We start from the raw sequence: 13,935 nt of genomic DNA on the forward strand, positions 1-13,935 counted from the left end.
AGGATTTGTATTATTTTAAATATACAGTTACACGGAGTGAACTATTCAGTTGCATTTTTTTATTTTTCAGTTAAAATGGTTTTTAAAAAATCTGCACAGCTATAAATAAACAGATCGAGTTGTAAACTTTGTGTGATTTTTTTTTCATACCGTCACAGCCCTATTGTACACTATGGTGTAGATTTGTCTATTTATACAAGTATGTGCAAGCGTGTGTGGGGGCACGAAACACCATGAATAAAGCTGTTATGTTCTGAGTAAGGACCCACACGCAGACCAGGGAAATCCAAGAAAACGTCGTCTTTAATCAGTCCGAGGTTCGAAGCCAGGTAATCAGAGAGAGGACGGTGCCGAATCGAGTTTCCAAAAGAATAGTAAAAGACAGGCAAAAAGTCAAAAACCAGGAGATCAGAATAGCGAAGGTACAAAGGGGCAGGCAAAAGAGAAGTCAAGGAAAAGTGAAGGTCGAACCAGAAGCAAACAAAACCAAAAGGGGCAGGCAAACTCGAAGTCGGGCAAAGGGGTGTCGCAGGAATCTCGATAGACAAAGGCTTACAAATAATCGGCACAATGAATACGATCAACGTTCTGACTCTGAGCTGGTGGAAAAGACTGACATTTATACACTGGGGAAGGTAACAATCAAGGAGGGGTTAAGTGAGTGAGGGAGGAGTAACAAACAACATCCAGGTGAAGAACATTAGGAAAACTAATTCAATGACAGGGGACTGACAAAACGCGGACTGGAATCACATAGACAACAATGATAATAGACGGCCTGGGTGAAGCAGGTAAACACGTGCAGAGAGAGAGAGGTGCAGTTAGAGCAAGAGACAGATGCAGGCAATTGCAGAACTCAGCGTTAGAGCAGGCTAGAAAGAAAAGGGGCGGAGCTACAGCGCAGCATGGAAAAGGGGAGACTGGTTAATGTATTAGTATAGTGATCTAAACTATCAAAAACCCAAAACAAGTGTGTGTTAGTCCATTAGTAATATTCACATGTTAGTATATTAGTGAGGTTAGTACTTTACAATCTATAAGTTAGTAGGGATTAGTAGAAATTAGTAAAACTAGAAATAAGCTGGAAGTAAAGCGAGACTGGAAAGAAGGGGGGAAACCACGAAAACCCGGAACCACCCGAATAGTGAAATCACACAAGTACAGGGGAGTGAAGCAGCTCAGGGAACACAGACACAGAGACAGTACTGGGGAGACAAGTGACCGGAAATACAGACTACAACAAAAGCTGGACAGAGATGTGTGGGGTGCAAATCTGTTCGATTTTCCTGCCCCCTGACACCCCCCCCCCCCAAAAGGCAAATCCTTTCTTTTTTTCAAGTGTACTTAAATTAAGTTGGGGGGGGGGGGGTGAAGAATACGAAACAGTTATTGCAGTTATCTGTGTATATATCAAGCGATTAAGAATAATGATAATGGTCAATGATGTTTGGGAAGGATGTGATTTTTCATCTTTTTTTCCCCCATATTCTCTGCTGGTCTTGTTTTCCACTTTTTAAAAGAAAATTTGGGGCTTTTTTTAATTAAAAAAAAATGTTTTATAGAAAACTGAGTGCTCCTCTCTGAAATTAAACTAGGACTTTAATGCATTTTAATTTCTAATTAATCAACATCTACCGTTTTCTTTGGCAGTCAAATGGCTTTTTCTTTGCTGTTATACTGTTATAACAATATTGTTTTCCGTGTTTACAGGTTGTTTTCATTTTGATTTCCATTATTTTTAAACATTTATTATTATTATTATTTTGCAGTACAATGGGGTTGCAGCTTTGTCACTGGCTCTCTCTGTCTATCTCTGTCTCCCTGTTTGACTACAGGTTATTCTGAGTGTATATTACGTGACGACGATGAGAGATGAGATGGGATAAGAAAAGATGAAAGAATGCTTTCTTGCCATGTTTTCATTTCTCTGCATGCGAGTGGATCCGTAATTAATATTTTAATCCAGTCGTTGGGGATCTAAGGCAGACAAGCCCGTTTGCTTGCATATCTGAAACCCAAATATGCAAACCTGTTAAACAGGATATGTGATTGTAGAGCGTATTACATCGGTTATAGGGCTAGGTGATGAACTCACCGTGAAAAGCAAGAGAATAAATATAGATTATTCAGTGTCGGGAAGGATGCATACTGCCTTAGCATTCATGATCATCAGTTTTCGAATTTTAGTTCCCCTTTGAGTATTCCCCTTTCAAACGTAATGTTCTTTATATTTAAATCTAGTTCGAATTGCGAATACACGCTCGACAATAACGAAATTACGCACTTTCCTGTAGTATTGCGAATATATTGTTATGCTATATTTAGACCTTCCTCTCCGTATTTTAATTTTCTCTCAATCTTAACCCTATAATGAAGACGGACTCTACTGCGGTGAGTGGAATCAGCAGGGAAAAGAAAGTTTTTTGATCAGCCAAATGTCAAAGACGTGCATAAACTGCGGAAACTCCTTTCAAAAATCGCGCACACGCCCAAACACAATTAACTCAGTTTTGATTTCCAAGTCAACTGTTGTTCGTCTCTGAAAGCCTGCGTATTTTAATGGGTTGACAGGGACGGCTACAATACAAGCTTGGCCAGACGCTTTGCCTAATCCAGGTACTGTAACACCTTTGTAGCGAGCGACAAATATTGTTCATAAAAAACCGCAAATACGAATTAATTTTATTTGTAATGCTTTTTCAGCAGTCATATTTGGGGAGCAAATTATGAATCTTAAGGGAACGACACGACACTATTTTCAAGTACTGTATGTATGTGGAGGTGCACTTGAAAGGCAGCAAAGGAACCGTGCCTGCAGTTGTTGTCCTTTTTGCCGTTATCGTTACAGCTGGCGCTACTATTTTCAGACAATTTTTCTTGACTGGGCTCTTGTTTTATTTTTCTCCCTATTATTAAGTGTTCTGTTTTCGTGTCTTGTCAGGATTCTGTTCCGTTTCTGTCCTTCCTTTTTGCGCCGCCAGATGGGGGCACTTCAGTTTTGTGTTTCAGTTATTTCTCCCTCATTGGTTTCCACTTTGTTTAATTACATTATTGTTTTCAAATATTCTATCAGTTTTTCTTTGTGTCTCATTATCCCCCCCCTGCTCTGGTTTGATTGTGCTTTGCGTTCACCTGTCTTGTTATCTTTGTGGCTATTTAAGTTTTGCCTGTGTGTTCCCTTCTGCCAGTAGTCTGTCTGCGTGCTTTTCTGCCTGCCCGTTTTCTGCCCATTCTGTGTTCTGCCCTGCCCTAGTTCTGACCTGTGTTGTTTGGGGAATTTTTGAATTTTGGTTGTTTTCTGTTTTTTTGAAGAATTGCCTTGAGTTTTTGTGATTAGCCCTGCGTGGCTTTGTTTTGGTTTCCTGCTTTATGTTGCCTTTTGTTATTAAAGTCTTGTTTGGATTCGCCTTTCAAAGTTTTTTTTTATTTATTTTTTTTACACTGCGTTTGGGTCCTGGTTCCCTGTTACGTGACACTTGTATGCTTTGCCAATGTGTTGCTCGTTTGCCCTGTTGATCATACCCAGTCTTATTTGAGAGGGTTGTATAGAGAAAGTATGTGATTGGTGAGCATGTAATGCTAATTATCAATCAAAAGAACATAAGATTGTTCCCTATGGTGTGTAACCTTGAAAGCATCAGCTTGTACAAACCCAGCTGTAGTTGGTATCTTAGCAATGGGACATGAGATGTGTTTATGTTCACGTAAATGTCTTGTGTGGTCACAGCTTTATCTACAGGACGGTGAAACATTCTGAATATGTGCATAAGTTAAATGGCAGCACCGCACAAAGGCATGTCATTTTCCAGTGAACAGCTCATACTTGTCTCATGACTTCTCAAGAAGTAACTCATACAGTACTTAGAGTTGTGTTAGTGGCACACCCTCGTCTTTTAAATTTATTTATCTTTGTCCTTCTTTCTCCCCCTCACTCTGATTGCACCTTTCTCCATCTCCTTCCTCCTCTCTCTCCATTCCTGTCTCCCACAGAGTCATAAGCATTCCCATTTTGGATCCCACCATGGTCATTCCCTCTTCCAGTGATAAGCCTGAAACACTGAATGAATTGACCCGTCTGAGAGACTCTGAATTTGGTCAGCCCCACCCCAGACATGGGCTGAGGCTCCTCTATTGGCTCGCCTGTGAATGCATCAGTTATGACGACAGTTTGGCGACTCTCCTGTACATGCCCGATAGAGGTGACTATGGGTTTCACTACTTCAAGAATCGAGAGAACATTCTGCCTTCTCCAAAAGAGGAGTACTTCTACTACGAGGTAGGCAACCTCAATAAGCCAAATGCCCAGGCCTTGCCCTCCTACATTAGGGTAAACTACAACAGCAATTGTGCTGACAGCAACAGTGACCGCGTCATCCTCAGCGTGGGCCCCTGCAATATTATTGACAGGATATACGTCACTGAGCACCAGGGAAAGGGGAGTTTTGACAGAGAGCGCACGTATCGCATCAGTAAAGGCCTGATGAACGTAATAAAGAACCTGGAGCTGTCAGCATTTCTGAATAAGATGGGGGAAGATCCAAACATTAGACAAACCAATCAAGCCTACACTCCCTCCACAGTGAGCAACGTGGCGTCCCCTTCACAAACACCAGATCACGTTACCATACCTGTCCCTGAATCCCCAAGACGAGATCACGTTACCATACCTGTCCCTGAATCCCCAAGACGAGATCACGTTTCCATACCTGTCCCTGAGCCTCGCAGCCAACCTCAACGTAGCACAGGATTCTGGGATTATTGCACCATACTCTGAGCTGTTCCACGTGCCTTTCTGGCATCATGGCACATTCCAGTCCTCCGCAACTGTGTTACTGAGCAGCTTCTCTGCTGCTGGAGTCTTTGAAGGACAATTCTTTATTTTTTTAAGGCTTTCCACATAAATTCAATATCTACCAACAGCTTTCTCATCTTCCTCATCCTCATTTTCCCACTACTCATATTCCTCCTGATCCTACTGCTCTTCCTCCTTCCCCTGTCTTGTGTTTTCAGTGGTGGAGTGGTGAACTTTATCCAGTTATAACTGGCAATCATAATAGGAGAGCTGGCGTATGCTTTTGTTTTCTTTGTGTGCGTGTGTGCGCGTGCGTACGTACGTACGTACATACATTTGTATGCACACAGGGTTGTTTCCCTTCTTTAAATTACCCATTTTCATTTTACTTAAGATTTTTTTAAATGTTCTTGAATCAATCCTGTATAAAGACCAATTTTTAAATGGTCTTTCAACTACTTCTTTGATATTGTGTTGTAAAGCGATTTCAGCACTTGATGAATGGAATTTAAAGTAAATTTGTATTTAATCAAATTTTAGCACACCTCTGGATTGATTTAAAGAAATAAACATATTATTTGTCCATTAAAAAAATCACCATTGTATTGTTTACAATTGTATGTGTTACATGTGTGTGTGACATGTAAATTAGATGATCATGCTAGCATGAGAGTACATACACTGATCGTCGCTAAATGATTCCGTACAGAATACTGTAACAACTGAACACTCCATAAGGATTGTGCTGAGGTTCTGGTTCTTTGAGAGATTGTGGAAAAAAGTGCAGCGATCAAAATAGGTAGAACCCTTTGGAACATCAGCTGTGAGCAAACCTGTGGAAAGTGAGGGGAAGCTGGCAGGACTCTCGGGTTGTGTGCAAGAGGGAAACACCCTGACCTGTTGGGAGCCCTAAATCTGGGACCTCCATACACACACCCAGCACAATCACACGCTAATTAACACAACAACTCTCAACGTACACACCCAATTACACGCATGTATGCATTCATGTATACACTCGCACACACAGGCACACACATACGCACACACACACACACTTAAGAGCTACCTGTTCCTGAACAATTTCAGTTTCCATGTCCCACTGCAAAGGCTCTCTTTAGTTAGTCCAGCCTACCTTCATACTGCAGGTTAAAAAAAAAAAAGTGATGACAATATAGACACATGTCCAGTCCATTTGATGAGAGATACCATAGGTTGAGACAGGTCTCTGACTGGAGTCTAAATCTGGGACCCCCATACACACTTAGCAGAAACACATGCTAATTAAAAAAACACTCTCAACATACACATGCCCTCTATATACAGTAGTACATCATGTATACATTCACATGCACACACATACGCACACACACTCGCGATAACCTATCCCTGAACACTTTCGGTTTCCATTTCCCACACTAAAGGCTTTCAAAGTTAGTCCAGCCCCCCTACAGTAATACTGTACAAAAGTACAAAAGTGAGAATAATTCACGCATCCAGTTTATTTGATGACAGACACCATAGGACGACACAGACAACTGACTGCACATCTTACCAAAAACCCAGGTACTGTAACGTGTGCTTGTGTGTGTACTTGTGTGTGACTTTATCAGGGGTTGAAGGAGAAGAAAATATTTACCAGTAGATCATACACCAGGCCAGAAATGGAAGTCTTAACATACATTTCATAGGATAATGCCTGAACTGTCCGGTCCAGGGAGTAGAATTCTGAGTGCTATCCGGTAGTATCAGTGTTAATGAGAGAAGGAGAATTGTGTTAATAAAAGGAAGCTGAGTGTGTCACTGTGTTATTAGACATGCTGTGTATATCAGAGTTAATGTCAGAGGGAGTGTGTCACCCTCCAATATCAGCGTAAATGAGAATGGTGCCTTATTACCCTGTTAATGAGAAGCAGGGAGTTAACGAGAAGCAGGGAACATCCCATGTGGTCAAAAGATCAGTCTGGAATCATGTGTATAAGCTCATTCACATTAAATTGCCCTTCACTCTCATTGGGACCCATTAAGATGGCAGTAGTAGGCCTACAAGTAACCTTAGAATTACTCAAACTGTCATCACAGTAGATTAGACCTACTGTATGTAACATAATCAGTGATAGCATTGAGGTGGACAATACTGTTATCACATACTGCTGGTCCCCAAAAGAAACATTTTACGAGTAAAGATGAGAGACAAATTATCAATATGAATGTGGGTGGAATGGAACATTGTCTGTAGCTTAATTCTGCATTGGAATCTGAGAATGTGGAAGGGCTGGTTTGGCTACGGGGCAAATTTCACTGCGATAAAGATGGCTCTGCAGTTCCTGTGTTTTAGAACTCTCAAGCAGATTATTCTGAATGTGATTGGTTGGCCAGAATTAGGGGCTGTGGAAGCCTTGAGGAACAATGTGTGTAAAAGGTGTGTTTCCTCTGTTGTGTCTGTGACACCATGACAACCCGCATACCTGCGGTACAGACAAGGCTCTGATGTCATCAAACCTGCCTGTATGGCCCTCACAAAAAGGGATTATAATCAGACAGCAGTACAGTGGGTTGGACCTTCTAGATTGACTACAATACAGAAGAGAAGCACACATGTATACACACAAATTAGGACAGGTCAGCTCAGTGCATGGTGTCGTAAAATTCTACCATTCAAGATGAAAGCAAATATTATACAGACTGTCTTTGTAATAGGTTTGTCGACATTTTTATAGGTCGATTTATTTGGCCAATGACTCTATAGTTTTATTCAGCTAAGTGAATTTGTGAAGATAAATATCACGACGCAAAATTTAGAACAAAGCCCATTGAAGGTAGGCTGTATACAGGACTAACTGAAATCAGCCTCTTTCTGCCCTGGCTTTTCATTTCTCCCTCTTGCAGGTCTGCTATGGGGAGCTACAGTAAAAACTCCAGAAAGATCCCACAACTATACACAGTCCAGCAGTTAAAAGACGTGAAGTTTGGTCACCGGTTTCCTCGACATGGACTGAAGCTCCTGCACTGGCTGGCCAATGATATGATCAAGTTTGACAATAACATAAAGATGTGGGCACAGCACAACCCCAACAATGGAGATTTTGGGTTTCACCCCTTCCACAACGCAGAGGGGATCCTGCCTCCTCCCCCATCCCAGAGCGAGTACTTTGAGGTGGGGAACTTGCATTCTTCAAATGCCACGTCTCTGCCATTCAAGCAAGATCAATCTGGGAACAGTGAAAGTAACACAGATCGCATCATCCTGAGTTTGTACTCGAATATGATGATCAGCAGTGTCTACATCACTGAGCACACACCTCACAACTTACAATTCAGTGCTGAGGACACTTACCTCCTTAGCAACAACCTCATCAGGTCCATAAAAGATAAGAGCCTGGATAATTTCCTAATGAAGGCTGGGTATGATCGGGGTGAGAATGTCCCTGACAAAAAAGTTCCAAATAAGATTGTCCAAGATGATTCAGGCCATCCGAAAGATGACATTGCGATACACGTCCCTGAGCCTCACAGCCCACCTCAACCTAGCAGAGGATTCTGGGATTATTGCACCATACTCTGAGCTGTTCCACGTGCCTTTCTGGCATCATGGCACATTCCGGTCCTCCGTAACTGGGTTACTGAGCAGCTTCTCTGCTGCTGGAGTCTTTGAAGGACAATTCTTTATTTTTTTAAGGCTTTCCACATAAACTCAATATCTACCAACAGCTTTCTCATCTTCCTCATCCTCATTTTCCCACTACTCATATTCCTCCTGATCCTACTGCTCTTCCTCCTTCCCCTGTCTTGTGTTTTCAGTGGTGGAGTGGTGAACTTTATCCAGTTATAACTGGCAATCATAATAGGAGAGCTGGCGTATGCTTTTGTTTTCTTTGTGTGTGTGTGCGCGCGCGTGTGTGTGTGTGTGTGTGCGCGTGCGTACGTACGTACGTACATACATTTGTATGCACACAGGGTTGTTTCCCTTCTTTAAATTACCCATTTTCATTTTACTTAAGATTTTTTAAAATGTTCTTGAATCAATCCTGTATAAAGACCAATTTTTAAATGGTCTTTCAACTACTTCTTTGATATTGTGTTGTAAAGCGATTTCAGCACTTGATGAATGGAATTTAAAGTAAACTTGTATTTAAGCAAATTTTAGCACACCTCTGAATTGATTTAAAGAAATAAACATATTATTTGTCCATTAAAAAAATCACCATTGTATTGTTTACAATTGTATGTGTTACATGTGTGTGTGACATGTAAATTAGATGATCATGCTAGCATGAGAGTACATACACTGATCGTCGCTAAATGATTCCGTACAGAATACTGTAACAACTGAACACTCCATAAGGATTGTGCTGAGGTTCTGGTTCTTTGAGAGATTGTGGAAAAAAGTGCAGCGATCAAAATAGGTAGAACCCTTTGGAACATCAGCTGTGAGCAAACCTGTGGATAGTGAGGGGAAGCTGGCAGGACTCTCGGGTTGTGTGCAAGAGGGAAACACCCTGACCTGTTGGGAGCCCTAAATCTGGGACCTCCATACACACACTCAGCACAATCACACGCTAATTAACACAACCACTCTCAACGTACACACCCAATTACACGCATGTATGCATTCATGTATACACTCGCACACACAGGCACACACATACGCACACACACACACACTTAAGAGCTACCTGTTCCTGAACAATTTCAGTTTCCATGTCCCACTGCAAAGGCTCTCTTTAGTTAGTCCAGCCTACCTTCATACTGCAGGTTAAAAAAGTGATGACAATATAGGCACATGTCCAGTCCATTTGATGAGAGATACCATAGGTTGAGACAGGTCTCTGACTGGAGTCTAAATCTGGGACCCCCATACACACTTAGCAGAAACACATGCTAATTAAAAAAACACTCTCAACATACACATGCCCTCTATATACAGTAGTTAATCACGTATACATTCACATGCACACACTTAAGCACACACACTCGCGATAACCTATCCCTGAACACTTTCGGTTTCCATTTCCCACACTAAAGGCTTTCGAAGTTAGTCCAGCCCCCTACAGTAATACTGTACAAAAGTACAAAAGTGAGAACAATTCATGCATCCAGTTCATTTGATGACAGACACTATAGGACGACACAGACAACTGACTGCACATCTTACCAAAAACCCAGGTACTGTAACGTGTGCTTGTGTGTGTACTTGTGTGTGACTTTATCAGGGGTTGAAGGAGAAGAAAATATTTACCACTAGATCATACACCAGGCCAGAAATGAAAGTCTTAACATACATTTCATAGGATAATGCCTGAACTGTCCGGTCCAGGGAGTAGAATTCTGAGTGCTATCCGGTAGTATCAGTGTTAATGAGGGAAGGAGAATTGTGTTAATAAAAGGAAGCTGAGTGTGTCACTGTGTTATTAGACATGCTGTGTATATCAGAGTTAATGTCAGAGGGAGTGTGTCACCCTCCAATATCAGCGTAAATGAGAACGGTGCCTTATTACCCTGTTAATGAGAAGCAGGGAGTTAACGAGAAGCAGGGAACATCCCATGTGGTCAAAAGATCAGTCTGGAATCATGTGTATAAGCTCATTCACATTAAATTGCCCTTCACTCTCATTGGGACCCATTAAGATGGCAGTAGTAGGCCTACAAGTAACCTTAGAATTACTCAAACTGTCATCACAGTAGATTAGACCTACTGTATGTAACATAATCAGTGATAGCATTGAGGTGGACAATACTGTTATCACATACTGCTGGTCCCCAAAAGAAACATTTTACGAGTAAAGATGAGAGACAAATTATCAATATGAATGTGGGTGGAATGGAACATTGTCTGTGGCTTAATTCTGCATTGGAATCTGAGAATGTGGAAGGGCTGGTTTGGCTACGGGGCAAATTTCACTGCGATAAAGATGGCTCTGCAGTTCCTGTGTTTTAGAACTCTCAAGCAGATTATTCTGAATGTGATTGGTTGGCCAGAATTAGGGGCTGTGGAAGCCTTGAGGAACAATGTGTGTAAAAGGTGTGTTTCCTCTGTTGTGTCTGTGACACCATGACAACCCGCATACCTGCGGTACAGACAAGGCTCTGATGTCATCAAACCTGCCTGTATGGCCCTCACAAAAAGGGATTATAATCAGACAGCAGTACAGTGGGTTGAACCTTATAGATTGACTACAATACAGAAGAGAAGCACACATGTATACACACAAATTAGGACAGGTCAGCTCAGTGCATGGTGTCGTAAAATTCTACCATTCAAGATGAAAGCAAATATTATACAGACTGTCTTTGTAATAGGTTTGTCGACATTTTTATAGGTCGATTTATTTGGCCAATGACTCTATAGTTTTATTCAGCTAAGTGAATTTGTGAAGATAAATATCACGACGCAAAATTTAGAACAAAGCCCATTGAAGGTAGGCTGTATACAGAACTAACTGAAATCAGCCTCTTTCTGCCCTGGCTTTTCATTTCTCCCTCTTGCAGGTCTGCTATGGGGAGCTACAGTAAAAACTCCAGAAAGATCCCACAACTATACACAGTCCAGCAGTTAAAAGACGTGAAGTTTGGTCACCGGTTTCCTCGACATGGACTGAAGCTCCTGCACTGGCTGGCCAATGATATGATCAAGTTTGACAATAACAAAAAGATGTGGGCACAGCACAACCCCAACAATGGAGATTTTGGGTTTCACCCCTTCCACAACGCAGAGGGGATCCTGCCTCCTCCCCCATCCCAGAGCGAGTACTTTGAGGTGGGGAACTTGCATTCTTCAAATGCCACGTCTCTGCCATTCAAGCAAGATCAATCTGGGAACAGTGAAAGTAACACAGATCGCATCATCCTGAGTTTGTACTCGAATATGATGATCGGCAGTGTCTACATCACTGAGCACACACCTCACAACTTACAATTCAGTGCTGAGGACACTTACCTCCTTAGCAACAACCTCATCAGGTCCATAAAAGATAAGAGCCTGGATAATTTCCTAATGAAGGCTGGGTATGATCGGGGTGAGAATGTCCCTGACAAAAAAGTTCCAAATAAGATTGTCCAAGATGATTCAGGCCACCCGAAAGATCCCTGTTGCACTATACTGTAGACTATAAATGTTTAAGAACAAATTCAACTTGGGTATGATACATTTTACTATGGCTTTTGATAGTGCAGTCTACTACGTGGGTGCAAACGGTAGATCTAATTTCTTTTTTTTGTAAACTATATATTTTTTAAACGGCAGGGCATACACAAGTTCAGAGATGAGCACTCATTTCTTTTTATAAACAGAACAATGATTCTAAGTCGGTGGCTTAAAATGAAAATGCATTATGAGATTTTTTTGTCCATATTCTTTATTCAATTTCATAAAATATGTACCTCAGATAAAGATGTGCTTAATAAACTCAAATCAGTTATGATTATTTCAAAAAATGTTTCCTTGTTTTTGAATTGTGGTCCTTCTGTGGAAGTGATGTCTGTGAATAGACTATGATCTTTCTTGTCGAGCAGTACTGCGAAGACGCCTCAGTTTCTGCAGCTTCGGCACCGTCTCCACTGCCTTACGCTGTGCAGGTTTATTTCTCTCAAAGGCACGAATCCTGACGAGATTATATTTCTCCAGCAGGGGTCACTGTCTGAAAGATTTGTGAAGATTCAATCCAGCATCCTTAACAGATTTAAAATTTTTTTAAATTGACTGACCAATGAAGTGAAAAGCACATTTGACTTTTAAGGTGACATTCTCTAAACAGCAAGTTACCTTATTCAGTTGCCTTAGACCAGTTACATATCTTAGCATCACAAAATTTTGAGTTACAATCTTTTATTTATAAACTTGTAGCAAAGTGCAAAGTGCAGTATATCATGGTCTTACATATACTCCATTTGTTATTCTGCTCCACTCCCAACCCCAATCGTACCAGATCAGCCATAAGAAAATTATGCACTAGTTTGCCTTTATCTGTCATCACAGGAGTATCCTTGGTATCTGCCATTTTAGTGAATCCCCAAAGGTTTTTGTAAGGACCAGATTCAATGAAAATCTGCTACTCCTAGAATTGTAAAAATAAAAGGTGAGAGCTTGGAGAATTTCCTGAGGGAGATAGGGTATGATCCAGGCGAGACAGTCCAGAATCACAAAGCCTCAAATGAAAGATACTCTCTCACCATCCCAGAGGAATCAATGTTGCACTTGTATCATTATCTTTATGTTGTAGCTTGTTGTCATGCCTCCTAATTTGACTTAACATTACTCTCTGACCTAGCCCGTGCTTACTGCGTGAACTGGACTTACTGTGTTTATGGCTATGAATAACTGTTACATATTGAGTATTGTACCTTATCGGACCTGTGTTTTGTAGTTGTTCCAATGACCTTCGCTATGCACTTACTGTATGTCACTTTGTAAAAAAGCGACTGGAAAATAAATGTAATGTCTTATTTCTCCTGTCTGTCTATACTGAATCCAGTGTACTCCACAGATTTAAAACACAATTTTAACACAATTTTCTTGTGTTGTCTTTTTAATAACTCAAATAATGATTTAGAACACATTTTTGATTAGCAAAGGTATGAAAAGTAACATATGAATTAAGTCATGAGAAAATATTCCAAAAATGAAACAGAGTGTCTGTTTAAGTGAAAGGACATTATACATGTGACGTAAAGGCTTATATAAAGTGATATCCTCAAAACAGCCAGTATAGTAATTCACTTTTGACCAGTTACTGTTCCCCTATCACCCTGACATTCAGGGTCAGTTCCTGGATTTCTGCATCCCTTCATATCAAATGGTCCTCCAGCATTTTGATTTATCCTTAGCAGTTAACAGTTCAGTTTCAGGGACATGTGACTATTGTTAATACTGAACGCTGTTTTGTTCTTGATTAATGTATAATGAAGACAACCAGTAATGGTTCACGTGGGGTGTCTTTTATTAATTTACACAGTGTGTGTCTGGCTTTTCCCTTGCTCCATGACCCAATATTTCCTCAGTGTGTACATAACTGACAAGTTTGTGGTGTTAAGATGTGAAATACACTCTGCAACAGACCTTGCAGCTGCTGGACCTTGGACTGTTCAGTCAGCAGCATCTCCAGTTTCTGATTCCCATCCTCTCTCATCCTGGATGTAGTTCTCTT

At 41.0% G+C, this 13,935-nt stretch overlaps 1 protein-coding gene and 1 long non-coding RNA gene across 2 annotated transcripts; both read left to right on the forward strand.

The window, feature by feature from the left end:
• Window positions 1-1,372: 1,372 nt before the first annotated feature.
• LOC118227944 lies at window positions 1,373-5,389 on the forward strand. The gene is made up of 2 exons (XM_035419043.1): window positions 1,373-2,616; window positions 3,991-5,389. Exon 2 carries the CDS (start codon window positions 4,022-4,024, stop codon window positions 4,772-4,774), a length of 753 nt encoding a protein of 250 aa, XP_035274934.1. The 5' UTR covers window positions 1,373-2,616; window positions 3,991-4,021; the 3' UTR covers window positions 4,775-5,389.
• A 3,944-nt stretch (window positions 5,390-9,333) lies between these two features.
• LOC118227946 lies at window positions 9,334-12,861 on the forward strand. Its single transcript, XR_004765383.1, has 2 exons — window positions 9,334-9,958; window positions 11,282-12,861. It is a non-coding gene; the product is annotated as an uncharacterized LOC118227946 (long non-coding RNA).
• The last annotated feature ends 1,074 nt before the right edge of the window (window positions 12,862-13,935 follow it).

This window comes from Anguilla anguilla, chromosome 5, assembly GCF_013347855.1.
Source record: "Anguilla anguilla isolate fAngAng1 chromosome 5, fAngAng1.pri, whole genome shotgun sequence".
Classification (NCBI taxonomy): Eukaryota; Metazoa; Chordata; class Actinopteri; order Anguilliformes; family Anguillidae; genus Anguilla; species Anguilla anguilla.